Source organism: Aplosporella prunicola (genome assembly GCF_010093885.1).
Source record: "Aplosporella prunicola CBS 121167 unplaced genomic scaffold K452scaffold_16, whole genome shotgun sequence".
Taxonomy (NCBI): Eukaryota; Fungi; Ascomycota; class Dothideomycetes; order Botryosphaeriales; family Aplosporellaceae; genus Aplosporella; species Aplosporella prunicola.
This window is the reverse complement of record NW_022983544.1, coordinates 749,278-775,806: the sequence shown is the minus strand read 5'-3', so window position 1 is coordinate 775,806 and position 26,529 is coordinate 749,278. Positions and strand designations below refer to the sequence as shown.

The 26,529-nt window shown below is 53.9% G+C and overlaps 11 protein-coding genes across 11 annotated transcripts; 7 read left to right on the top strand and 4 right to left on the bottom strand.

Moving 5' to 3' along the window:
* Positions 1–491: 491 nt before the first annotated feature.
* Positions 492–2,429, top strand: K452DRAFT_309853 (uncharacterized protein; the record flags this gene model as incomplete). Its single annotated transcript, XM_033543276.1, has 4 exons — positions 492–618; positions 672–1,252; positions 1,311–1,516; positions 1,583–2,429. 4 exons carry the CDS (start codon positions 492–494, stop codon positions 2,427–2,429), a joined length of 1,761 nt encoding a protein of 586 aa, XP_033396463.1.
* Positions 2,430–2,698: 269 nt separating this feature from the next.
* Positions 2,699–5,247, top strand: K452DRAFT_50805 (uncharacterized protein). Its single transcript, XM_033546764.1, has 3 exons — positions 2,699–3,093; positions 3,155–4,337; positions 4,390–5,247. Exons 1-3 carry the CDS (start codon positions 2,967–2,969, stop codon positions 4,949–4,951), a joined length of 1,872 nt encoding a protein of 623 aa, XP_033396462.1. The 5' UTR covers positions 2,699–2,966; the 3' UTR covers positions 4,952–5,247.
* On the bottom strand, positions 5,248–6,450 carry K452DRAFT_50806 (uncharacterized protein). Its single transcript, XM_033546765.1, has one exon. The coding sequence runs from the start codon at positions 6,270–6,272 to the stop codon at positions 5,544–5,546; it is 729 nt and encodes a 242-aa protein (XP_033396461.1). The 5' UTR covers positions 6,273–6,450; the 3' UTR covers positions 5,248–5,543.
* K452DRAFT_50797 (uncharacterized protein) lies at positions 6,450–7,349 on the bottom strand. Its single transcript, XM_033546763.1, has 2 exons — positions 7,173–7,349; positions 6,450–7,063 (listed from the first exon to the last, which is right to left on the bottom strand). Exon 2 carries the CDS (start codon positions 7,045–7,047, stop codon positions 6,628–6,630), a length of 420 nt encoding a protein of 139 aa, XP_033396460.1. The 5' UTR covers positions 7,048–7,063; positions 7,173–7,349; the 3' UTR covers positions 6,450–6,627.
* On the top strand, positions 7,350–7,874 carry K452DRAFT_50796 (uncharacterized protein). The gene has a single exon (XM_033546762.1). It carries the CDS (start codon positions 7,544–7,546, stop codon positions 7,817–7,819), a length of 276 nt encoding a protein of 91 aa, XP_033396459.1. The 5' UTR covers positions 7,350–7,543; the 3' UTR covers positions 7,820–7,874.
* Positions 7,875–8,606: 732 nt separating this feature from the next.
* Positions 8,607–12,296, top strand: K452DRAFT_252622 (uncharacterized protein). The gene is made up of 3 exons (XM_033538254.1): positions 8,607–9,084; positions 9,141–11,320; positions 11,374–12,296. Exons 1-3 carry the CDS (start codon positions 8,704–8,706, stop codon positions 12,110–12,112), a joined length of 3,300 nt encoding a protein of 1,099 aa, XP_033396458.1. The 5' UTR covers positions 8,607–8,703; the 3' UTR covers positions 12,113–12,296.
* Positions 12,297–12,610: 314 nt separating this feature from the next.
* K452DRAFT_273536 (uncharacterized protein) lies at positions 12,611–14,253 on the top strand. Its single transcript, XM_033539147.1, has 2 exons — positions 12,611–12,685; positions 12,740–14,253. Exons 1-2 carry the CDS (start codon positions 12,661–12,663, stop codon positions 13,765–13,767), a joined length of 1,053 nt encoding a protein of 350 aa, XP_033396457.1. The 5' UTR covers positions 12,611–12,660; the 3' UTR covers positions 13,768–14,253.
* Positions 14,254–14,633: 380 nt separating this feature from the next.
* K452DRAFT_288833 (carbohydrate esterase family 4 protein) lies at positions 14,634–17,313 on the top strand. Its single transcript, XM_033540736.1, has 2 exons — positions 14,634–15,024; positions 15,092–17,313. Exons 1-2 carry the CDS (start codon positions 14,886–14,888, stop codon positions 17,242–17,244), a joined length of 2,292 nt encoding a protein of 763 aa, XP_033396456.1. The 5' UTR covers positions 14,634–14,885; the 3' UTR covers positions 17,245–17,313.
* A 61-nt stretch (positions 17,314–17,374) lies between these two features.
* On the bottom strand, positions 17,375–18,261 carry K452DRAFT_288829 (uncharacterized protein). Its single transcript, XM_033540735.1, has one exon. It carries the CDS (start codon positions 17,881–17,883, stop codon positions 17,728–17,730), a length of 156 nt encoding a protein of 51 aa, XP_033396455.1. The 5' UTR covers positions 17,884–18,261; the 3' UTR covers positions 17,375–17,727.
* A 665-nt stretch (positions 18,262–18,926) lies between these two features.
* K452DRAFT_299457 (uncharacterized protein) lies at positions 18,927–21,137 on the bottom strand (the record flags this gene model as incomplete). The annotated part of the gene is made up of 2 exons (XM_033542226.1): positions 18,927–19,126; positions 20,402–21,137. The coding sequence occupies 2 exons, from the start codon at positions 21,135–21,137 to the stop codon at positions 18,927–18,929; spliced, it is 936 nt and encodes a 311-aa protein (XP_033396454.1).
* A 1,026-nt stretch (positions 21,138–22,163) lies between these two features.
* Positions 22,164–23,945, top strand: K452DRAFT_288828 (uncharacterized protein; the record flags this gene model as incomplete). Its single annotated transcript, XM_033540734.1, has 1 exon — positions 22,164–23,945. A coding segment is annotated over one exon (1,752 nt), but the record flags the coding sequence as incomplete, so codon positions are not given.
* Positions 23,946–26,529: the final 2,584 nt, after the last annotated feature.

Genomic DNA, 26,529 nt, shown 5'->3' with positions numbered 1-26,529 from the left:
CATAAGTTGGATTTTCCTGGGCGTTCGAAGCAGTGCATGAGCAGTGAGGGTCGGGGATCCGGGTATGGCATACAACCTCGAGCTCGGCGTGACGAGGGCTGGTCACAGAAGAGAAAAGACGCCAGGATCTTGCCGCTGTCTGCAACTGCCGACTCTCTCATGCGAAATGAATGAATGGGACGGCGTTGCCTCTGCCGTTTATTCTTGGTGATCACACTGCCGGCAGGGATGCCATAGGCCGCTTGTATCGTGCGTCCCCGCGCGAAGGGATTAAGCGCCCAGCAAGACAGCAGCGACAACTGCGACGGCTGCGCCGCAGTACTTTAAGCGAGTTGGGGCCCCCCGTCGTGATGGGCTCGGGTTCAAGTTTGGGATGCCGCCGGTCTGAGATTGGGAGGCGTTTTTCTTGAGGTCTCATCGATTCTCGTTGTCTTTGATTTGGCTTGGCCTGATTCGTTCTATACCCTCGCGGTGCTCTGACGTTCGCTGCCATGGATTGTCTTCCTGCTTTCTTTCGCTTCGTGGTCTTGCTGTTGATCAGCGGTCTCTGTTGTGCTAATGGGCCGTTGGATGGTGCTACTTCTGCAACGTCATTTGGGCGACGAGCTGGTCATGCCGGTATGCAGAAAGTCGGAGTTTGTTTGGATTGATTGATAGCTAATGCGTAATAGCTGCTGTACTCGGAAAATACTTTTATGTCGATGGAGGCGATTTCTCCACAAGACAAAATGGCAATGTCACTTACCATTATTGTGGGTTGAGCCAACTTGAAGCACTCTTTGTACTGACATTTAAAGCTTCAACGCTCTTGTCCATAGACCTTTCGCAGGATTGGACAAACGACTCTGTCGTACTTCATTCGACATCTAAGCCCGACGGAGTACCTAACCTCATTGATGCGGGACTTTGGTCCGATGAAGACGAAGGAGTCCTTTACACAGGATTCGCAGGAGGATTGCCTCATTTCGGTAATGACATGGATCCTTACCCGGTGGGCATTTGGTCCTTTACTCCCGATGGCCAAGGAAACGGAGACTGGAAAACCGTAATAGGCTCGGATGATGACGCTCTGAACGGCATCTCTAGAGTCTACGTTGCTCAGATGACTTACGGAAATGGCATGGGCTATATGTTAGGCGGAGCTCTCACAAGTTCCACGAGTCCTGCGACGGTGGGCTTTGGCGACTCCATCATCTCGATTCGTAGTCTGGCCAAATTCGACATGTCCACTAAGAAGTTCTCCAACATTATGGTGAGCCAGCCGCGCTCCAAGGGCCAGATTGAAGAGGGCCAGATGCACTACGTCCCAGTTTTTGGACCGGAGGGAGTGTCTTTCGTCATGGGAGGAGGAAAATCAGTTTGAGGACTATGATGATTTCTGGGATTTTAGGACCGTCTCAGTCTACGATCCGGCAAAAAACAACTGGTACGATCAGCACACGACGGGAAACGTACCCCGGGCTCGAAAGGGCTTTTGCGTCGCCGGTGTCGCCTCGGATAGGGAGACATACGAAATGTAAGGGAATAATCCGGGGCTGAGATTTGAATTCAAGCCATCAAAGCTAACAGCCATTGTCTCAAGCTTCGTGTATGGCGGCTATCCTGGTGAGACAGGCTATGCTGCTGTACCATACGACCAAATATACATCCTAACCTTACCCGCTTTCCACTGGATCCAGGTAAACTACACAGCAGAAAATCCGCGGCATAGCCATACTTGTACGGCAGTTGGAGGTAGTCAAATCCTTTCATTCGGAGGTTTTGACTCGTCAACGACCATTAGTGACGCTAGAAATTACGAGAGCATGTTCGAGGGGAAAGACCCATTTACGCAAGGCCTTGCCATATTCAACATGACAAGCCTGTGGTGGGCGGACAAGTACGAGGCGAACCAGAGTGTTTACAGGCAGCCAGACCTCATTCGGGAGTACTACGAGCAGAACCCAGGGAATGCGACGTTCAACTCGACCAAGTTGAAAGCCGTGTTCGACGAAACCTACTTTGGAGCGAATGCGACGGGCTCGTCCCGGCCGCCCCGCTCGTCCAGCACGTCCAGCTCATCAGCGTCGAGTTCTCCAAGCTCCAAATCGGGCACGAGCCACGCATCGACAGGCCTCAGCACAGGCGCAGTGGCCGGGATAGTCGTAGGCAGCATCGTGGGGGCACTGGGAGCCGCGGGAGTGCTATTCCTCTATCTTCGCAGCAGAAGGATCAAGAGGCGCGCGGATGAGGCGCGAGTGGGGGGTCAGCAGCAACACGAGCAGCTGTTCGAAGCCGACGCCGCGACGATGTGGGCGGAGGTGCACGGGCAGCATCGGCCGCATGAATTGGCTGGTGGGCACATGGCGCATGAGAAGGATGGCACGCACATCGTGGCCGAGCTGGAGGCCGCGGCGGGGTCGGGGTCGAGCGAGAGTAGCCGTAGGTAGTAGGGTGGGATAAATAAGAAACGCGTGCATTCTTTTCTTCGACTGACGTGGGCGGCGCGACCGCAAGAACGCGGGCAGTTCCAAATATACTCCGTACGTCGACGGCAGAGCCGAAAAAAAATAAAAAAAATAAAAATAAATAAATAAATAGCACGCCCCGGTAAGGCGTGCCTGGGCCGTCAGCAAATCAGCCTGGCTGGCTTGCCGCCCCCAGTTTGTGGGCAGACATGGTGCTGAGTCGCTGCTGCCATGGGGGCCGAAACAGTCGATCCCTGCGCTGGCGCTTAATCCCGGTGGGGACGATGACTGCGCCGCCAGAGCGTTGACGTCGCGACAAAAAGGATGAGGCTGCGCCCACGGGCGGCAGGCAGCTTTTGTGTTCCTTTCCATGACTTGACCTTGCTGCAGCTGGTTTGCATTGCTGCGCATCATCTGTGCTTCCTTCCCTTTCCTGTTCATGTCCATTCCATCGTTGCTGCTGCTTCCGCCCTTCTTTCGTCCGCGTACCGCCTCATCCCTTCATAGCCTGTCATCCCAATGATTGTGCGGTATGCCGCCTGCGTTATATCATTGAGCCTGCTCGCCCTCTTTCCGCGCCGGGGCGCAGGCCAGCAGAATGGAGCCACCTCCGCCTCAACGTTCATGCGACGAGCTTACCACTCTTGTGCGTACCGCACCTCGCCCTCCTTGCTTTGCTCATCGTTGGAAACTTACACCGCGAGCAGCTCTGGTCGCCGGAAAATACGTTTACATCGACGGCGGCGAGTTTTCCACCAAGGCCTACGACGTCGACTTCTCCTTCTCTTCAACTCTGCTCTCCATCGACTTGTCGCAGGACTGGACCAACGACACTGTGACCCTTCACTCCACCACCAAGCCTTCTGATGTCCCCTCGCTCGTTGGCGGCGGCCTCTGGTACGATGATGACAAGGACCTACTGTATACCGGGTTTGCAGGGCGCGTCTCGATCTTCGATACCTCGCAGTGGACCGATATGGAACCATATCCCATGGGCATCTGGACCTTCAAACCCGACGGCACCGGCAGCGGCACCTGGGGCACCGCAATTGAATCCAATGCCTCGGTTTTCGACAACGATACAGACAGCTATATCACTCGTCCGTACATCGCTGCAGTTGCGCACGGCGCAGGCGCTGGTTACGTCCTTGGTGGAGCCAAAACATACCAGACGGCGCCCGGTGCAGTTGATGGCGAACAGATCGTTCCCCTCAGCGGCATGTTAAAATTTAATATGAGCACTCAGACGCTCACGAACGTAACCGTCGACGGGCCGCGTTTTCATGGCGTCTCGCAGTACGCATCGATGTTATATGTGCCATATTTTGGCTCAGAGGGGGTCTTCGTCGTGCTGGGAGGTAACCAGCTCAATGAAACGGGTTCTGACCGTTTGCTCGACTGGGGAGTGGTGTCGGTTTTTGATCCTGTTTCTGGGAAATGGTGGGATCAGGAGACGACTGGCAACAGACCCGAAAATCGCAAAGAATTCTGTTCAACAGGATTACCTTCGGATAACGGGACTTACGAAATCTTCGTCTACGCCGGCTGGAGCGGTTCCCTCGGCACGGGAAGTAACCAGTATGATGAGATTTTCATCTTGACATTGCCAGCATTCCACTGGATTAAGGTCGATTACAATCCGTATAGAACGAGGCATGGATTAACGTGCCATCATGTTGGTGGCGGCCAGATATTGGTAATTGGCGGACTTGATACCCAAAGTAATGATTCGGGCGCGACCATCTACGAGACACCGTTCAGGGGAAAGGATAATTTTACCCAAGGGCTGGCGGTATACGACCTGAATACCTTGCAGTGGCAAGATAAGTACAAGGCGGAACCTCCTGCATACACGCAACCGGATATGGTACGGAATTACTACAAACGGAGGTAAGCAGTACAGCACCCGTATAAAAGAGCATCAAAAACTGACCTTTGACAGTGACGACGTCAACGCCGAATTTAATTCCACAGACCTAAAGTCCGTTTTCAGCAAGACAAGCTTCCCTACCACCACCAACAACACCTCACGTATCTCGTCTGCCAGCGCATCCAGCACCGCAACCGATGTACCACAGACACTGGGCCCCGGCGCTCTGGCCGGCACCATCGTCGGCGCCATCGCGCTCATGACGCTCTTCTTGGCCGCACTGATATCGTATTGCTGCATCAAACGCCGCCGCCAGCGCCAAATCTCTGCACTGGACGAGCAAGCGCACACGCTGGCGCACAGCCCCTCGATAGGCGCGACAGTAACGCCGCCGGAGATGGACCCCACGTCTGTTGGAGAGCTGCACGCCCCGCAGTGGCGGTTTGAGATGGCCGGGATGCCGCCGCATCACCAGGCGCATGAAAAAGATGGCCAATCGGGTCTTGTGGAAATGCCCGCGAATGAGGCGGCGTATTATGAGCTGCCTGCGGATAGTATTGCAGCGGTGGGGGAGCAACAACAACGTCCGGAGGCGGCGAAGCGGAATCCGGGACCGCGGGGGAGCTATGGGTGAAGTAACGCGCGGCTGGACGCTGTGTGCTTGATTTTGTTGTAGCTATGTATGTGGACTGACATTGGCGTTTGGGTAAGCGGGAGGCCTTTTGGTATGCATCTATGAGCGGGTTATGTGGGGAAGTAAAGAGAAGGCTCTTTGACGCATTTTTGATCTTCTTCTTAGAGATCTCAAGGGCAACTTCAACTGCCACCTTATAAGGGCTCTTGTTATTTGTAAAAGTAGGTGGCGATAATGGTCCTGTGGCCTACTATGCTTAACCGTATATTATTCAACGAAGAATTCTCTGTCTCCATGTCAGTACTGAGGTCAGCAGAATAGCACAAACAGCATAAACGGAGGTAGCGCAAAATGGCACCCACCTACCTCACCTATGTCACCAGTCCCTGAATACCAGCAGTGAGCAGACAGCAAGCTGCAGGCAAGCAGGCAAACCAAACAGATGAAACACCAACAGCTTACACGTACACATACGTACCTTTCCCTCACACACTAGCGAGGCACCAGGATGCTAGCAGTGACCGCCTCAACAAAGCCAACATCACCGCCATCACCCAGCACAGCACCGCGTATCTCCGCCGTCATCATCAGATCAGCACACGAATGAAAAAAAGAACACAGCACAGCACAGCACACACCCACGCAAGCAGGCAGACAGGCACGCAAGGCCTCGTAACCGTGCGGTGGTGGGGGCGCGCGGGGTACAAAGAAAGAAAGACGACACGACAAGACAGACACGACACGCGGACTTGCCAAATATAGCAGCGAAACACGATGCGGCTGACACCTTGACACCGATGACAGTGACAGCCACAGGCAGGCACGCACGGGGCAAGTCGGCGAGCGACAAGGCGACGTCGAGACAAAGTTGCGGGAGCGCCGCGGCGGAAAGGCGGCTGTGCTGCGTGCGAGCGTCCTGGCGTGCCGGCGGCCTGGTCTGGCGGGTGGCGGCGCAACTTAGCGCGCTGAAAACGTCATCGCGCGCGACGTCATGCCTGCCTGCGAGTAGATAGGTAGCTGCGGTTGTTGCTCCCGTTGGTTTTGCTGCGGTTTCAATTGGGCGTGTGCTATCTTGATGCTGATTTCCGCTGCCTGTCACGGTGCCTGTCGGATCGCTGCGGGGCTGGGTAGTGCTGTTGTGGGCGCTGCGGGCTGCGGGGCTGATGTCAGATTGTCCCTGGGCGTCCTGGGGTGGCGCGAGGGCCGGCGCGCATTCCCGTGCCCGTATTTGATGTTTGTAGTTCTGATGGTAGATTGTTGGTGGTGATAAAGTTGCTCGTGATTTTCTTGTGTCTTGTGTCGCGTTAGGGACCGTAGTCATCGTTATGACCGTAGTCTGCCCATGACGCTCTCAGCTAGTAGCGAATGAACATTTCCTCCTGTCCTCCCACATCTCCCTCCGTGGCTGCTCCCAAAGTCCAATTGCACTAAAAAAAAAAAAAGCGTATCGTCGTGGTACTAGAGGCCGACTCATAGCAAGGGCATAAGTCGTTGAAAATTAAAAGAAAGAAACACATATGGATATCCGAAACACTGGTAAATGATCTGCGACCACGTTAGGGCACTCTCTCATTGACAGGGCCGACGAGTGCCTCACCAATTAAATGGGAGTGGACCGGAAAGGTATCATAAAGTCCTCATCCTGCAGCGAAAACTGTTTTCACGTGGTATTCCGCTCATAGATGGATTGAAGCGGAGGCGTTGACAGCCTCCAGCATCGGTCCCATGTAAATGGTTCCGTACATTCCGGAGGACAAGTGCTCGAGCACGCTGTAGAAGCTCGTGGGCTCAAGCGCCAGCTGCCGCGACAGCACGCGGAAGCTTATGATGGAAAGCGGAATAATGGCTTGCCAGAGCGCAAATGAGAGAGTAAATGCGAAAAAGGCGTAGATGATAATCTTTTCCCAACAGTCCATGACGTACAGACCGTACGTAACTTCGAAACGGTAAACCAGAGAGCGCATTTGCTCGGAGGAAGTGTCCCGGAGGCTGGGCTGGTTCATTACGGGCTTCTGCATAGCAAAGTTGTTCTTCGTGAAGGCATCCATGACTAATGTACGTATGTTACAAGTCGCGTGAAGCTGGAGTGTTGCCATTGCTAGAAAATATGCGCTGGGGCATGGGTTAGCTGCACTGCCAAGGTATTCGTGCAGCATGACGCTAATGTGTATGCAACAAAGTGCTGACGGTTGAGTACTTGAAAATATAGTGCACTACGTACCTTGGAGAAATGTTCACACTGCACTAATCAGACGGATTAAGAGAGGAGCTATGAGAGGGTTGAGGGGGCTCTGAGCGAGGTATTGAGGCAGCGTGTCTCAGTATATGAATATCGCATGCATTGCTTCATAATCGCCGATGGCATCAGTGAGAGCTGGGACCCCAAGACATGCCCATCGTGAATAACGCCCGTCATCTCGAATCACTGGTAGACGCCAGGATATGAACAAGCATATGCCGTCCCCGATCTCAGCCTATATCAAACATTGACAGCTGCTTGCCGTGAAGCTTGTGCCAACTTCAGGCACTAGGCCCGGCCGGCACCGAAGCCGTTGAGTTTATGGGGCAGGTGGACAGCAAGGGTTGTTGTCAATGAAAATCTGCCGAGCTTCTTTTGCAAAATGCATTTCCGCAGGGTTCTGCGGTGCCGCACTTTCCACGTCATGGTCCGCTTCACGAGTTCTGGGGGAAGTGGGAAGGGATAATCTAGCGGCCTTGTCTCCGCAAGACGCGTTTGTTCCAAGACGCCGGCGAGGTATGACTACTCTGCTCTTCTTGACCCGAGTCTCGTGCTGTGAGGGGTGGTCTGACAGCTCAAACGATTCGGATGTCGGCAGCAATACGCCAATAAGACAAGGGCGCGGTTGATGCTTGGGCAGAGGCTCGTGCACAAGGCTGAAGGGAAAATTGGGTCAAGCTCGGAGTGAAGCGTGTGGTGCAGCGTGAGAACTTCGAATGTCCGTCTCCGGGCAGGGGGATCAAAACACCGTATGGCTGTTCCAGTTGTTCGGCATGGGAAACTGCTGGAAAAGCAAGGAGGCTGGCATGCAGATGTTGCGTAGTTGTATTGGTGCGTGCGGTGTGCTCATACCTAGCACTATAGACGTTTGTTGTCCGCTATAGTGCAGTACATCTTTACCGATCCCTCTGCAGTCAACTCTTGGCATCTGCGCTTGGCGTTGTGAGTCGTCCATGCTGGCTCTCATGATTGAAGTCGGGATGCCTGAGCATTGAAACTTTGCGGCCTCCACATCTTTGATTAATGGCGCATCTCTTCATTCGACGACCAGAACACCTTCTCCCCGCACGCTATGACGGAGTGACGTGCACTAGCAGAAGATCAAGTCTGGATCTGAACCGTGAAGTCTATCAGTGAGAGATAGAACAAGTAATGCGGTAAGCTCATTAGGAGACTTGATATTCGGGTTGGCTGACTACTGCCCGAGATCTTGGGAAAGCAGATGTGCAAGCCCAGGATCACTTGACAGAATTCGTTGACGATTGAGAATGTTGCGCGAATGCGGTTATATGTAGGAGTAGGAGTGGAAGTCGAAGATCTTGCCCAATGGACCCGACGCGATCTCGCTTAGCTCAGCAGGCACGGGCGCTTGCCGCGTTTTGAGCGAGACGCGGTTTGGAGCGCGTCACCGCGACATTTCGTGACACCGAGCTCTCACGCACTGCGATTTTCCCTTCACCCACGCAACACCGCGCTCTGAATGTAGCGCTCTTCCCCTACCGAACCAACGATTATGCCCGCTGCGACCTCCATGAAACGGGCTCTGGCCGAAACTCCAGACACTCGCCGCAACGCCGCCGCATCCCCGCAATCGATGAAGAAGCGCAAGCTGGACGACTCCGTCAGATCGACCAAGGCCCCGCCGAAAGGCGCGGACAACAATGTCATTGGATCGAGCCAACCTAGAAGCCAGTTCGAGGAGACACTCGAGAGGCTTACGCAGGATATCGATGACTTGAGGCACACCAACAAAGAGAAGGATCAAGAATGGTCGCGGCCGAGCTTGGATGAGTTCGATGACACGCAGGATAGCCTCTGCTTCCAGCAGATCGAAGCTGAGGAGGGAACTTTACATGGTGGCAAGACAACTGTCAAGCTCTTCGGTGTGACGGAAGTAAGTGTTGCCTGTCTTTTGCAGCGCTGTACGCTTATTGACACGCAGCTTTCTAGACCGGTCACTCTGTACTCCTCCACGTCACGGACTTCCTACACTACCTCTATGTCGCCGCACCGGTATCCTTTCAGAAATCTGACTGCCAAGGCTTCAAGCACTACCTCGAAACCCAGCTTGCTCAACACCAGCCGGCTATCCACTCCGTAGAAATGGTATTGAAGGAAAATCTATATGGCTTCCAGGGCAATCAGAAGAGCCCCTACCTCAAGATCACCGTCAACGACCCAAGGTACATAAACAGGCTCCGAACATCCATCCAGGAGGGCAACGCCAACTACAAGGGACTGTGGAAGGGCGCGGATGGAGGCATTTTGACCTTTGACAGCATTCAATATGTTTTGCGGTTCATGATCGACTGTAAGATCTCCGGCATGTCGTGGGTCGAGGTGCCTCCTACGAAGTACACGATGGTTCCTCAGCGAGACCGCCATTCCAACTGCCAGATTGAGGCCTACGTCAGTTACCGAAACCTCATTGCCCATCCTGCTGAAGGGGAGTGGGCTAAGATGGCACCACTACGAGTCCTCTCATTTGATATCGAATGTGCTGGCCGCAAAGGAATCTTCCCCGAAGCAAACATAGACCCTGTCATTCAGATTGCAAACGTCGTTACCCGTTACGGAGAAGACAAACCGTTCGTCCGAAACGTCTTTTGCATGGATACCTGCAGCTCGATCGTTAATACTCGGATTTACGAGTTCCAAGACGAGGGGAAAATGCTGCAATCCTGGACCGACTTCGTGCAAAAAGTTGATCCCGATGTCATCATTGGTTACAACATTGCCAACTTCGATTTTCCCTATTTGCTGGATCGTGCAAAGCATCTCAAATGCGCACGCTTCCCATATTGGACGAGGCTGAAGAATGTCGCTTCACAAGCCAAGGAAACCAACTTCTCCAGCAAGCAGATGGGCAACCGCGACACCAAAGCCACCAACACCAATGGCAGACTACAACTCGATCTGCTTCAGCTGGTGCAACGTGACCATCAATTGCGAAGCTATACCCTCAACTCTGTCTGTGCACATTTCCTTAATGAGCAGAAGGAGGACGTGCATCATACGATGATCACTGAGCTTTTCAACGGCGACGCGAACTCAAGACGACGTCTTGCTGTATACTGTTTGAAAGATGCCTATCTGCCACAGAGGTTGATGGACAAACTCATGTGCTTGGTCAACTATACAGAAATGGCCCGTGTCACGGGAGTGCCGTTCAACTTCCTGCTATCCAGAGGTCAACAAGTCAAATTCCTCAGTCAGCTGTTCCGAAAGGCCTTGGAACAAGAGCTGGTCATCCCAAACCTACGCATGGACAGTTCTGATGAACAGTATGAGGGTGCGACTGTCATTGAACCTACTCGGGGCTATTATGACGTTCCTATTGCAACCCTTGATTTCGCATCTCTGTATCCCAGTATCATCCAGGCCCACAATCTTTGTTACACGACATTGTTGAACAAAAATGCTGTGGAAAAGCTGGCTCTGAAGAAAGATGAAGATTATATCGTCACTCCTAATGGCGACATGTTCTGTACGTCTAAGGTTCGAAAGGGGTTGCTGTCGCAAATTCTTGAGGAATTGTTGGGTGCGAGAAAGCGCGCCAAAAAGGAACTTGGCGTTGAAAAAGACCCATTCAAGAAAGCTGTTCTCAACGGTCGTCAGCTGGCTCTGAAGGTCAGCGCAAACTCGGTTTATGGTCTAACCGGTGCGACTGTAGGCAAGCTTCCTTGTTTGGCTATCGCAAGTTCTACAACCAGTTACGGTCGTCAGATGATTGAGAAAACCAAAGACGAAGTGGAGAAGAAGTATACCATCGCCAACGGCTACTCACACGACGCGCAGGTCATTTACGGTGACACGGATTCCGTCATGGTCAAGTTCGGGCCTCCGGATTTGGCAAAGGCCATGGAGTTGGGTCAAGAAGCCGCGGATTACGTTTCCTCGAAGTTTATAAAGCCCATCAAGCTCGAGTTCGAGAAGGTTTATTTCCCCTATCTCCTCATCAATAAGAAGCGTTACGCTGGTCTCTTCTGGACGAATCCCAACAAGTGGGACAAGATGGACACTAAAGGTATCGAAACAGTCCGTCGTGACAATTGTCGTCTGGTACAGACTGTCATTGAGACTTCGCTTCGCATGCTCTTGATCGACCGTGATGTCAATGGAGCACAAAAGTAAGTTTCAAGTTATACATGAAGTGAAGGACCTTCGCTGACAATGACTGCAGTTTCGTCAAGGAGACCATCTCCGATCTGCTCCAGAACAAGGTCGATATGTCCAATCTTGTCATTACCAAGGCCCTTTCAAAGTCCGATTATGCCGCCAAGCAGGCTCATGTTGAGCTTGCTGAACGCATGAAAAAGCGCGATGCTGGTTCTGCGCCGGCACTTGGTGATCGTGTCGCGTACGTCATTGTGAAGGGTGCTGGGGGCTCCAAGAATTACGAAAAATCGGAAGACCCAATCTTCGTCCTGGAGAACAATCTGCCGATCGACACGAAGTACTATCTGGACAACCAGCTTTCGAAACCGTTGACCAGAATCTTCGAGCCTATCTTGGGAGAAAAGAAGGCCTCTCAATTGCTGACAGGCGAGCACACGCGCAGCATCAGTGTCGCAGCGCCGACGATGGGTGGTCTCATGAAGTTTGCGAAGCGCACGCAGACATGTATGGGATGTAAGAAGCCTCTGGTGTCCGCTCACGAGAAGGAGGGCGCTGTGTGCGAAAACTGTCAGCCAAGGTCTGGCGAACTTTACGCAAAGACCTTGTCTAAGGTTGCGGACCTAGAGGTCAGGTTCGCACGTCTCTGGACCCAATGCCAGAGATGCCAGGGCAGCATTCACTGCGAGGTCATCTGCAGTTCCAGAGATTGCCCAATCTTCTACATGCGCATGAAGGCGAAGAAGGACGTCGAGGACGCAAATAAGGAACTTGTCCGTTTTGACAGGGAAGACGTGATGTGGTAAATCGGACCAGCATCGAGATGGATATGCAGCGCATTTTATGGGACGGGTGTACATGCTTTGTTTGCTACCGGTTATGGGTTTTACTATGGGATCATGGTCAGGATGGGCAGTTGCTAGGGCGGCGTTGCTGTGTGGAAGGCGAGTTTGTGCTTTCTTTAATACAAACATGATACGGAGATGAGAGCATTCAATCAATTGCTCTCTTGCTGCTGTTTTCTATATATTTTGCTCTCCATTGTGACCAGAAAACAAGCAAACCCTCTGAAGAACCTTTTTTCCCAGTTTGTTGGATACTTGGTCTCGGTCGGTCTTTTCAAAAGTGTTTATCATCCGTCTACTATCTTCCGGAAAGCGCGGTATCTGGCACATGCAGCTGAGAGCTGGTGCGAAGATTCGCAGACCCACGACCCAGAAGCTAATGGCAGGCGCCGCCGATAAGGATAAGGCGATAAAGCTCCGGGCGCTCTTCCGCCTGCGAACGACCACCGTACCGTCATCATCCAACCATCTTCTCCAAACAACCCCCCCCCCACAACGCCATTTACACCATGGAGAATGCAATGAAGAGCTGGGGTACGTCACTCCCTACCTAGTTACACCCACAACTTTGTCTGACCCTCCCCACAGAGTTAGAAAACTCCATCAAGCTTGTCGACCCCACCCGCGATGCCCTCTACAACTACTCCACCGCCGACCAGAAGGCCATCAACGATGCACGGCCATGGAAGAGCGACGCGAACCACTTCAAGCATGTCCGCATCAGCGCCGTCGCTCTACTCAAGATGGTCATGCACGCGCGCTCCGGCGGCTCCATTGAGGTCATGGGCTTAATGCTCGGCTCGATACACGGCGACACGTTCGTCGTGACCGACGCGCTCCGCCTTCCGGTTGAGGGCACCGAGACTAGAGTCAACGCACAAGACGAAGCCAACGAGTACATGGTGCAATATCTGCAGCGCGCGCGTGAGGCTGGGCAGCTCGAGAACGCTGTTGGATGGTACCACAGTCACCCTGGCTACGGATGCTGGCTATCTGGAATTGACGTCGGTACGCAAGCGACGCAGCAGCTGTTCAGCGACCCATTCCTCGCCGTTGTCATCGACCCCGACCGCACCGTCAGCGCTGGAAAGGTCGAGATCGGCGCCTTCAGGACCTACCCGGACGGCTACAAGCCCGAGGGCGCGACCACTGGCGACGGTTTCCAGACGATTCCGCTGGGCAAAATGGAGGACTTTGGCGCGCATAGTAGTCGGTACTATTCGCTTGAGGTGTCTCACTTCAAGAGCACGCTCGACAGCAAGATTCTCGAGAGCCTGTGGAACAAGTACTGGGTCGGCACGCTGACGTCCTCGCCGCTCCTGACCAACCGCGAATACGGCACCAACCAGATCGCTGATGTGGCGCGCAAGATAATCGATGCGGAGCACCACAAGCAGAACCACGGCATGGGGGTGTTGGGCAAGTTGAAGAGTGAGAGGCAAAACACGGGCAGCGACGAGCGGCTGGAGAAGATTGCCAAAGCGAGCGAGAAGATTGCCCGTGAGGAGCGCATGGGCCTGTTGGCGGCGGATGTAAAGGAAAAGGTGTTTGTGGGGGCGGGAAAGACCACGACGACGCAGATCCAGGATGACGGGGATACGGAAATGAAGGCTTGAGGGTGGCTTTTATTGTGTCAGGGCTGCACGCACACATGAGGAACAATGGTCATGACGGCGGAACATCGAGCTTGATTTGAGGCATTTGCTTGGCGTTTGAGATGGGAGGGGTTCTGGGACTTGAAAACACACCAGCAAAGCACGGCGCAAGACGCTTGCTTTCCTAACAGCGATTACCTAGTAAGTAGAAAGATCGAACAAGGAGCTGTGCTGAGTGAGCACGGCCGCAGATTCGGCCTTCAAACCTCCGGCGGGACTATCTTGCTACCATGCTTTGACTTGCAGCAGTAGCTTACCTAAATTACTCGATTGCCGTTGCATTCGGTTTGGAATTGAGTGATTGCGCGGAGTGGCGTACTGCTGTAGCTGAAGGTAAATGTTGGACGGATGAGATCATGGCGCAGTTGAAAAATAGGGGGGGCCTGGGGACGGAACAGAAGGTGGCATTGACGTCGGGAATTCAACAGAGATTCCAATGCAGACAGGCTTACCCGAAATGGATAGCTGCAGCGCGGCTCGGTAAGGAGCAAGTAGAGCGGCGGCAGGCAAGAAGATGGAAACAACCGTCAAGCACAGTACGACAGGATGCGGCCCGAGTGAACCGGTATGATTGCTGCCTTGCGCCATTCGCGGGGACACGAGATACGATAATGGGTGCAGCAGCCTCCACGTTCCACTGCCGACGAACATGGCAAACACCCCGCATTGCCCGCATCAGTCAGCTCGTATCGTAGATGAGTAGCTGCAGTTTCTCTTGGCTAGCCCCAGGGGCACGGCCGACAGTAAGCTCGAAACGCAGCTCCGGCCGAAGCCTGACCATCTCTGGACGTGACATGCGTCTCGAAGCAACCGTCACCACCCGCCAAGCCGCTGCGCCTCCTGCAAATAGTAGCACCTCGCGAGCCATCATGGAGCCATGTCGCGTAACTCCACATTGATGAACGAGCATGATCACCCGACGGCCTTTTACTACTTCTTGTCCCTCGTGTTTTTTTGCCTCCGTCCTGTAATCGTCACCTGTTCCCTGGCCGAGCAGGTACTTATTTTTGAGGGTCTCTGCCCCTCGTACTCTCGCTTTTTCTCGTCACTCGCTTCCTGCCTGTCGTTCCTAATCCATAATGCGTCTCGTTGCACTCGTCGGCCTTGCGGCCTCGCTGATCCCTAGCGTGGCCCAGGCCGCCTGCAGCGGTCCCCTCACCATCGACGACTTTTCTCAATACTCAAGCAACAGCAACAGCTTGGGCTCATGGACCAGCGGTAAGCCTCTCCTGCGATGCCTTGACATTGTCTCCTCTATCAGAATGAACGCCCCTAACGGCAGTAGATGACGGGTCCATGACGTCCATCTCTGCGGCGGGCAACAAGCTGTCTTTCACGCCTAGTTCCGACTCGTACTTCTACGAAACCTTTTCTTGCCAGGCCGCTTCTTCAAACGGCTATGATTCTATTTCTTTCTCTACCAAGGGCCCTGCTGGCGGCTCTTTCACGCTTGAGATCCAGACTCAAGCTTCATGCTCTGCTAGCTCCTACACCAGCTACTACCATGAGGTTACTGGCCTCACGGGCCAGACCCAGACGATCACGATCCCTCTGAGCTCGTTTGCTGGTGCCAATGCGGACGCGGTGACAGCGTTCCTCTGGAGTGACTTTTCGAGCACCTCGGCCACCTATGAGTTGAGCAACATCCAGTTCGGATGTTCGTCTTCCGGCGGCGGAAACCCCCCGACTACGTCCCAGACTTCTATGAGGACTACCAGCCGCTCCACGGTTCCTACCGGGTCATGCCAGAACCTCCTCGTCGATGACTGGGTTTCTCAATCCCGTCTCACATTCCTTTACTACAACGCGATGCTCAACCCAAGTTCGGATGACGCTACCATGAACTCGGTTGTTGTCTCGCCTACCACCAACCGGCTCACGCTGACCCCCAAGGACGACAGCTCTTACTTCTACAGCCAGGTCGGCTGCCTCAATGCTAGGGACGTTTACGGTGGTCTCTCCCTCCGCATCAAGGCGCCCAGTGGCACTACACTTTCTGTCGAGCTCGACTCCGCTTCGGAGTGCGGTGGGGAGGCCACTGCCGCCATCACTGTGTCTAGCTCTGACCTTGGCTGGACTTTTGATGGCAGCGAGAAGCTGTACAGCATCCCCTTTTCCAAGTTCTCTGGTCTCGACACCAGCAAACTTACTACCATCCTGTTCGCTGGGCTTAACAACGCCGTCACTTTTGGTCCATTGGCATTCTACTGCGGCAACACGGTCAGCGAGTACACACCGACGAACACTGCCGTCCCTACGGGTATCAGTGAGACCGTGGCGGCGCCTTCTGGAACGGCCGCTGCGATCGTCATCGACCAGTTTGCCAACTCGGAAAGCAATGCGCTCGGCTTCTGGCATGGTGCGGATGAGGGCATGACTCTGAACTACGGGGGCAACTCGCTCACCATCACTTCCAACGATGCCGACTACGCCTACTACACGCAGGTCACGGCCACGTGCAGGGACCTGAGCAGCTACGACGGCGACTACCTGCACATTGCCTACAGCGGCTCCAACGCCTTCAGCGTCGCGCTGCAGCAGCACAACTCGCAGTGCAACGAGAATATCGCGCCCTACCCCGAGACGTGGGACTCGGTTGAAGCGGCGCGCTACGCCTCAGGCTCGGACATCTACATCCCGATGAACCACTTCAAGATCGAGCGCAGCCGGGTTGTGGGCGTCGCGCTCAAGGGCTTCTACAAAGCCGACCCGGTGACGCTCAGCAAGATCGAGATCGTCAAGTCGGTGCCCGCAGGCTTCACGATCCCGAACAAGCTCGAGTCCGGGAACCTGATATTCGCGTGCAAGCGGCCCAACAGCTTCGCCTTTGCGATCGACGACGGCGACCCGACGCTCGCGCAGGAGGTGCTGCAGATCATCCGCGAAGAGGACATCAAAGTGACGTTCTTCACGGTGGGCGCGCCACTGCTAGACGCCAGCACGAACCTGTCAAACGTGTACAACGAGATGAAAGCGGCAGGGCACCAGATCGCGCTGCACAGCTACACGCACCCAAAGATGGAGGGCCTGCCGGACTACGCAGCCATCGACTGGGAGTACGAGAACGACATTGCGGCCGTCGAGCAGACGCTCGGCGGCTTCCATACGCCGTACTTCCGGCCGCCGTTCGGGACCGAGGGCGCGCGCATGCGCCAGCGCCTTGCGGTCGCGACGGCGGACCAGACGTCCTCGCCCTATATCATCAACTGGAGCGTTGATGTCGAGGACTGGCTCTGGGCGGAGACAAGCACCCCCGAGAAGCAGCTCGATGCTTTCCAGCGCGATGTCGATAAGGGCGGCAATTTGGTTGTTATGCATTATTTGTATCCGAGCACCGTGGGCTATTTGAGGCAGTTTATTCAGATTGCCAAGGCGACGGGGAAGCAGCTTATGCGTGTAGATCAGTGCTTAGAAGATCCGAATGCGCCGGCTTTGTAGGTGGGGGTCGGGGTGGGGTGGAGGATGAGGGGGTTGCTTGAGAGAGAGACAGAGAAGGAAAGAGGTGGGTCAGTGCGGGGGACGCGTGCTGCTTCTGCTGCTGCTTCTGCTGCTGCTTCTGCTGCGAGGACGAGGTGGAGGAGGTGACGCGAAGTGAGGAGGAGGGCGAGCGGGGTCGGTCAGTCATACTTTACTGCCTACTGCCTACTTACTACCTAGCTACTACATAGTTACCTACTGTAATCAACTAATGCTCCGAGCCAGTTATGCACTACACACGTACGTAGTATTTCGCGCCACTCGCTCGGGTTTCTTGACTCTGACTGACGCTCCCGGTGGGCTGGCTGCGTGGCGTTTTGCTTCGTGCGTGCGTGCGTGCGTGCGTGCGTGCGTGATCGGCTGGGTGGGTGTGTGAGTGCGTAGTCAGGTGTAGTGTGCTGTAGTCAGGTGAAGCATGTAGTGTGGTGTGGTGTGGTGCTCGCACTACAGGCAGGTAACGTGGCAGCAGCAGTAGCCCATTGGCGGAGGCGGCGGCGGCGGCAGTGGTGGTGGTGGTGGTGGTGGGGAGTGAGGGGTGCGAAGCACGCAGTGCGAAGTGAGGAGCGCGAGGCGTGGGCGTGGAGTGAGGTCATTGTACATACGCCATACATACAGTCAAGCTGCTGCAGCTACTGCCCTTGCTGCTGCGGGAGAGGCTCGCCGCTTGCCGCTCGCCGCTCGCGTCGGGTTGCTTGCTTGTTTGTTTGTTGATCAGTAGCTGGGAGTGCGGGGTTGGGTTGGAGTGGGGAAGGTGGGGCGAGCGGAGGGGTTGGTTGGTTGGTTGGTTGCTTGCTTGGTAGGGACGCATGTATGGACGGGGGTGTGAGCGGGGAGGGTCTTTGCTTCCTCTTAGGTTGTAGGTTGGCTGCGTGGTCATCTTAAGCTTCCAAGACTTCGACTTATCTTGTTGTATTTTTCGGCGTCGTTTTAGATCGCAATGACTGGAAAGAAATGAATTATAGGGACTATATATAGACTAGCGCTGAAGGTATCAGTATATATGGCCAGGATGCCACGATGCGGATCAATCTGCAATAATGTGCAGTTGCTGAGTGCAACGCCTCTTCTTTTATCGATAATGGGTTTCCGGACTGGGCGACTGGTTTGTCTTAGTTGGAGGCAGCAAGTATACTTAGCCGTGTTTGGCTTTTTGCAGGTACGATTTCTTGTTTGGTCTTTTCTTTTATATGCTCTCGAAACTTAACGTCTCTGTCTTTACTTTCTGTTAAGTTATAATAGTTGGACCGTGGTGAAGTATATTATAGGGATCTTCAAAGCTTGTACGTGACAGTTGTACTCACTGTCATTTTTCGAGCTCGGCTGTTTTTGCTTAGGGTGAAAGCATAATGTTGGAGTGTTGATATACATGTTGTTGCAGTTCGGGACAATTCATAATAACTTTAAATAGTTTATCAACAATTAAAGAGTAAAAAGAAAATTAGCGAGCCTTATATCGTATAGAATTAGAAATTCGAATAACAGAACAGATAAGCTCAGAATCGGAATAAATGAAAAGAACGAGAAAGAAGGAGTTCGTATAATGTGCTGATTCTTCTCGAGTATCCATTCTGAAGCCTGTGTCCATACTGTTAGGAAAAGACCCATCCTGTCCTGGAGTCTGGTACTTACTACCAAACAAAAATTCAGAGTAACTTGAAATTCTGCTCCTCAATATCCCCATTCTTCCACATAGCAATCGCTTGTCCATCTTTGAGTTCAGGAATGTAACAGTTACCACAAAAGCGGTATGTCTCATCGACTGTGGGGTGTGGCTTCAGGATAACAGGAGCTCTATAGCCGAAAAAGACACAAACCTTGTCGCCGGGCTCCATGACTTCCGGGCCTATGCCACAGTACCCTTGTTTGGTGATGAAAAAACGACGCCCCAAACATGATCTCGAGAGTAGTTGAAACCTTTCAAGGTCACCGTCGGACCGTAAATCATGTATTTCTTCGTCCAGATATGGTCCAGTCCCTCCTATATATTGGAGATAGAGCAACAGGTTCATCATAACTGTTTTTGTAGTAGTTTTGGGCCAGGGCCATTTGGTTGAAACGATTCCTCCATCGATAGCTTCGCAAAAGGTTTGGAACAACCGTATAATGCTGACAAACCGGGAGCCTGAGCAACTATTTAAAAATTCTCCCCATGCTGTTGTCAATTGTGGTACTTGCCGTGTCCAAAAGAGATCCGAAACCCAATCCAAGGCATCAATTAGTATTCCCTTTGTCTTCAGACTGCGTCCGCTCAAAGAGAAATCCAGCGTAGTGTCGCCAGCAGCGTAACATTTCACGCCCAAAATCATGCCATACCGGTCTACATCCCACCGAGGAACCCAAGAGATAACGGCTTCAGTATTAGACATCGTTTCTTCCGTATGGGTGACAAAGTTTAAAATTGTTAAATCTTTGTCCATATTCAATAGCTGTCGAGCCAGCATGAAGTATGTCTCGTAATGAGACGATTCATAATCAATTGGTATAAAAGAATCCAGCCCGAGTACCTGTCGTCCTCTCTCAAAAGAAGGATGGGATAGGAGTGCGAAGACCTTGTCCTTTGGGTCAGAAGCGTTGAACATCCACCCCTTTAAGAGGATACTTAGAATTTTTGGGCCAGGGTCAACCTTGAATCCGAGGTTCCTTATAATATAAGGGGCAACTATCGGCCTGCCTATCAATCGATTAATAGTAAAGCTGTTTTGAAACACAGCCTCACAAAGCTGACAGAAACCGCTCCACGATATTACAGCACTCCCGCAAAATAGTGACGCATCTCTTGCTAGGCCCACTTCTTGTAAAATCCATATTCGCGAAAACCATGAATTTTTCAGGATGGCTTTTAGGTTGTTCCACCCCAGCGGAGGTACGGTTTCGAGAAATTTCACAAGTTTTTTGTGAACTTCGGGCGTTTCTACGGTTTCTGATGCTTCTGAATTTGATGTGAAAAAGGTTTTCGATTTAGATGTGGAAGATATCGCGGATGTCTTAACTTCCAATGTGAAAGAATTTACAAGATCAGCGATGATTTGTCCCTCCATATCCGCTGGCTTCCCTAGCCATATCAAGACTTTTGTCGCCCTACTGTAGATTCTACCCATGATGGATACTTGATGCCCACGTTCAAGCAGATTTCCTTGGTCGATACAAACGGCATCAGCCCAAACCGTTCGCGGGGCTTCCTGGTGCCGGAATCTTTGCAGGGCACCGAGTAAACTCTTGGTGACCTTTAGAAGCCGTCCATTGCATAGGACTTCAGCCGTATCATTTGGATCGCCCCAAGTGTACGATATGGCCTCGTATGAGGGAGAACCTTCGATTTGCTCGATGCATAGATCGCATTGGATTGGGTCTGTCCGTGGGCCAGGGAGAAGTCTCAAGAGGCGGAACGCTTCTTTGCTGTCCGAAAGTGGTTCATACTCGTAGCGCAATGTTGTTAATCCAGTGGCGGTAGGAGCATCCACAAAAGTTCTTTCTTCCAAGGACCTTAAAAAGGTAGGTAGGTCCATTTTCTTCATCTCTTCCTCCTTCTCCTTCTCCTTTTCTTTTTCTTTTTCATTTTCTTCTTCTTCTTCTTCTGTGTCGTCTTGTTTTTCTGCGGTGTCTTCTTCATCGTCCTCGTATTTTTCGCCTTTTTCATAACTTTCGCATTCCTCGTAGAATTCGTATTCAACTCCCTTTCCCTTTTGACCAACCTTCCCATTCTCCTCTTTGTCTGAAACAGATTGCGTTCCGGCGATGGACCATTCCGGAGAAGGTAATGCAGGTTCGTTCTTGACTTTGCGGATAACCAATGGATTTAGCACCTTTAGTGGCTGTGGAGTGGATTTTCTAGCCACCGGTACCATGTTGACCATCGTGCTGATACCACTTATTGTATTAAGCTCGCAACAGTGTTGAATGCGAAATTTCACATTCTAAACATAGAGGCAGGCGAAGGGTACAACGTGACCGAACAGTGAGTTTAGTCTTGGAGAGAATCAGGAAGCGATTACTGTCAGCAGACTCCAAGGGCAGGCTTGGATTATAAAACAGGTGCTTGCACTAACGCCAGCCTCATGCATCACGATATTAAGCCAAGGCTAAGTTGGAACATCCCACTTTGTGGCACCTAAAACCACCTACACCAATGTCAGCCCGTCATTATGTGGCGCCCAACGACAAAGCTCCACGTAGAAATCATCAATTCCGAGTTCAAGTAAGGCTGTGCATGCAACTAAAGCCTTGTTGTCCGAAAATCATTTCGACTTGGAAGAAGCTCAAAAGAAAATGTTGGCTTACTCTAGGCGTAATCGGAGGCACCCACCGGTTATTAGCCAGCCTTTATCCTGTAAAGCAACGCCAGGCAAGAAGCAGGGACTTAGCCACAGTCCGGTGATAAAAAGTCACCCCGTACAGCAGCAGCATCACGCACCTACACTCAAATATCCATAAAAACTTACACACTTTTCCTACCCGGAACCCCATCACACGTCTGCCCATACCAGCACCATAAGTCCAAGCACAGCAGCAGCATCAACAGAAGAGCCCGAAGAAGATGGCGATTGTGGTTGTGATCGTGGATGGTAACTAGCATTCGATGATGGCGTTACCTACGACATCCCCGCTGGGCACGTGACGTCGCACGCTCGGCCCCGCGTCGCATCTCAAGTTTGCTCACGCACCACTTGCAACCCCGCCGTGCCCGCAATCACCAACCACACTTTGCAAAAATGGAGGCTCAGATCAAGGAGTGGCAGGAGAAGGCCACCAAGCTCGCTCCCCTCAACCTCAAGGCCATTGAGGGCCAGCTCGCCGAGCTCGACGCGCACCTTACCCTTCGCTCGCACATTGTCGGCTACAGCCTGACCGACGCCGACACGACCGTCTGGACGACTCTGAGGAACAACCGCGTCGCCCATGCCTACATCAAGCAGAGTTTGATGGTGAACCTGTCCCGTTGGTTCCGCTACATCGAGGAAGCATACCCGCAGCAGACGAAGCTACCCGAGCGCCCCGCGAAGAAAAGTGGCGCGGCCGAGGAAAAGAACGAGAAGAGCGATGCGGCCAACTACAACATTGGCCTGCAGGATACTGAGCACGGCGTCGTGACCCGTTTCCCCCCCGAGCCCTCAGGCTACCTTCACATCGGTCACGCCAAGGCCGCCTTGCTGAACGACTACTTTGCGCACGAGAAGTACAAGGGCACTCTTCTCCTCCGTTTCGACGACACCAACCCCTCCAAGGAGAAGCAGGAGTTCCAGGATGCCATCGTCGAGGATCTTGCTCTTATGGGCATCACCCCGGACAAGACCAGCTACACTAGCGACTACTTCCAGGAGCTCTTCGACTACTGCATTAAGCTGATCAAGGATGGTAACGCTTATGCCGACGACACTGCCCAGGAGCAAATGCGCGCGGAGCGTATGGACGGCATTGCCAGCGGAAGGCGCGACAGCTCCGTGGAGGACAACTTGGCTCGCTTCGAGGAGATGAAGAAGGGCACCGAGGAGGGCGTCAAGTGGTGCATCCGGGCCAAGATGTCCGTTGACGACCCCAACAAGGCCCTCCGTGACCCCGTCGTGTACCGCTGCAACCCCGAGTCGCACCACCGCACCGGCGCCACCTGGAAGATCTACCCCACGTACGACTTCTGCTGCCCCATTGTCGACTCGCTCGAGGGCGTCACGCACGCTCTGCGTACCACCGAGTACAAGGACCGCGACGCGCAGTACCAGTGGTTCATCAAGGCGCTCCAGCTCCGCAACGTGTACAACTGGGACTTTGCGCGCATGAACTTCATCAAGACGCTGCTGTCAAAGCGCAAGCTGACCAAGTTCGTCGACACGGGCTTCGTGTGGGGCTGGGACGACCCGCGCATGCCGACCGTCCGCGGCATCCGCAGGCGCGGCATGACGATCCCCGCGCTGCGCGAGTTCATCCTGAAGCAGGGCCCCAGCAAGAACATTGTCAACCTGGACTGGACCACGTTCTGGGCCACGAACAAAAAGTACATCGACCCCATTGCCGGCCGCTACACGGCACTCGCGTCCGACAACAAGGTCCCTGTCACGATTGTCGGCTTTGCCCACCCGGGCCCTTACACGGAGGAGAAGCCGCTGCACGCCAAGAACGCCGACGTCGGCATGAAGAAGGTGACGTACAGCGCGGAGATTCTGCTCGAGCAAGCCGACGCGCAAGGCTTCGTGCAAGACGAGGAAATCACGCTCATGAACTGGGGCAACGCGATCGTGCGCAAGGTCAACCACTCAATCAACCCGGTGCACCTGCTGAAAGACACGCAAGACAAGCCGGTGACCAGCGTGGAGCTGGAGCTGCACCTGCAGGGCGACTTCAAGAAGACGTCCAAGAAGCTCACCTGGCTCAGCACGGCGCAGGACCTTGTCCCCGTCGAGCTCGTCGACTTCGACTTCCTCATCACTAAGGACAAGCTCGACGAGGACGACAACTACGAGGACTTCCTCAACCCCAAAACCGAGATCCGCACCCAGGCTCTCGCCGACCAGAACGTCGCCAAGCTCAAGGTCGACGACGTCATCCAGTTTGATCGCCGCGGCTTCTTTAGGGTCGACAAGGCTTTCCAGCATGGTCAGCCCGCCGTCTTGTTCCAGATCCCGACGGGCAAGTCGAAATAAGCTGGCCTGCGGTATGAGTGACGATGCGCTTCTTTTTTTTTGCCAGACGTAGAAATGTAGCTGCAGCTCTGATTTTTTGCAGAGGTAGAAAAATGACACTAAAAAGACACTTGATTGACTGCAAAGTTGCATGGGAGGAGGGCGTGAAAGCGATGGACTATGCTGTGAGACCTGCATGCCATATGTACATATGACACCCAACGGCCCCGTCTGGCTTTCTGTTCGCGGGACTAGGATCTTACGTGTACAGTAGCTATGTATATACATAGCCAGCCAAGCCAGCCAAGCCAGGCCCAACCGTAGCCAGCAGCCTTCGCGTCTTTATCCTCGCAACCAGTCATCCCTCCCTCTTCCCCGAATCAATCCATCCATCCACCCCAGCCTCAATCGTGATTTCTCTCCTACACACACACACGCACACGCACACAAGCATCCCCTATCCATCAACCCATCGATCCCCGACGCGCGCCGTGCGCGCTTTCTCGCCCATCCCACCCCATCTAATACTGTGGCCAGCAGTGGCGGCAGTGGCAACGACAGCGGCAGCCAGAAGAAGCCAGAAGACTCGGCCCATCCGACCGGTCCACTACAGCACTACCCCGCTCCGCCGCCATCCGCCATCCGCCATCGTCGAGTCGCAGAGGTTTCTACAATCCGCACCGCCATGCCCCAGGACCAGACAGACAGGTAGGTAGGTAGGTAAGGTAGGTTGGCTAGCATAGGCTCCCCACCCCCTGTCCTGCGCTGCGCTGCCCCTCTTTTGCTAATGGAAAGGATGCTCTTTTCGCTTTTTGCTTCGCTTTGCTTCATTTGCTGTAACGCGCGGTTCAGCTTTTTCCATTCACTCACTCACACGCCGCCTCAAAGGAACCCCGTTTCGGTGCGAATTTAGAAAATTAACCCTTTCCGCCATCAATCGTAGTTGCCCAGGCCGATCTGGCTCGCGAATGCCGTGCTGACGCTGCGCGCGTCGTCATCTTCGGTCGGTACACCGTAGCCGCCGCGGACAGGGGCGCCGCGGCCGTAGCCAACTGGGCCGGGCTGGCCGCTGGACTCGACGTAGCGCTTGAGACGATCGGACTGGGACAGCGAGGTCGGCTTGCTGAGGTCGTTGAGGCTGAGTCCGGCCAGGGAAACACCTCCTTGCGCTACGCCGCCCTTGCCGTCGACGGTGCTGCCGTTGGTATCGGTGAGTTCGGATGCGGCGACGCTCTCGCCGGCAACACTGCCCGCGACGCCTGGGTGCTTGCCGTTGGGCTTGCCGCCAACCGGTCCGCGAGGTGCACCCGGAAGAGAAGGCCAGGCCTCGGTGAAGCCCTGGAACATGGGCGGATAGTTGGAGTTGACACCAACGCCACCAAGCGCGGAGCTGTGGACAGAGCTGACGTCGTCCGGAATATAGCCGACAATGGAACCATTGTCGTTGTACTCGTGAGGCTGGCGGGGCTTGCCGTTCATGCCCACACGGCTGGCGCCCGAGGTCATGTTCGAGGCATGCTGGAACGCCATCTGGTAGCGCTGGGGGCCGCGGTAAGAGGTCTTGGGGCGGGAGAACTGAAGTAGAGAGACCTGCAAGTTGGAGAGAGGGCCCTCGACGAGGCAGTTGCGCTCCTTGAAGTGCAGGAGAAGGTAGTGCCACAGCGGGTGCTTAGACAGCACCTTAGGGTTACCCAAGATGACGAGACCGTACTTGGCACGAGTAAGAGCGACGTTGAGACGGCGCGGGTCCGAAAGGAAACCGATACCCTGATGATCGTTGGAACGAACGCAAGATAGGACAATGTAATCCTTCTCACGACCTTGGAAAGCGTCGACGGAAGCAACTTCGATTTCCTTGTAGTTCTCCTTCTTGAAGGTGCCGTTGGCCTGCATAGAACTGACAACGTAGCTGCGCTGTCCTTCGTAGGGCGTAATGATACCAATGTCCTGGGGCTTGACACCAGCCTTGAAGAAGCGGGTGACAATCTTCTCGACGTTGGAGGCTTCCGTGCGGTTAAGGTAAGAGGTACCAGAGGCGGAGATTTCCTCGTTGCCAAGGTTGGACCAGAACATCATTGGCGAATCCGAGACCGGCCAGGGGAAGTCGATTTCGCGACGAAGACGCGACTCCCGCGTGACACCGTTCTGGAGAGATCCCTCATAGAACATGTTCGAGGGGAATTCCGACAAGCACGGGTGCATACGGTACTGGACCTGCAGACGGATGGGAGCACAGCCTAAGATGACGAGACGCTCGAACAGAGACTGGTTGAGACCAGCCTTGGCAGCCTTCTTGTTCATAATGACAGGACCCAGCTGCTGGTGGTCACCGACGAGAACAACCTGCTTGCAGCCCAAAACGAGAGGAATCATGCACTCTGGCTCGGCAGACTGGGTGGACTCGTCAATGAGAACAGTGCGGAACTTGAACTTGGCAAGACGCGGGTCACCAGCACCAACGCAGGTACAGCAGATGACGTCGGCGTTTGTCAAGATCTCGCGCTCCGCAGCGCGAGTGAGCTGCTTGAACTTCTTCTCGTCTTGGCTGGACAGTTCACCGAGTTCGCTCTTGAGCTGGTTCAGCTTGTTCAGCTCGACATTGGTATCGTTCATGCGAACTTGCTCGTGAAGAGAC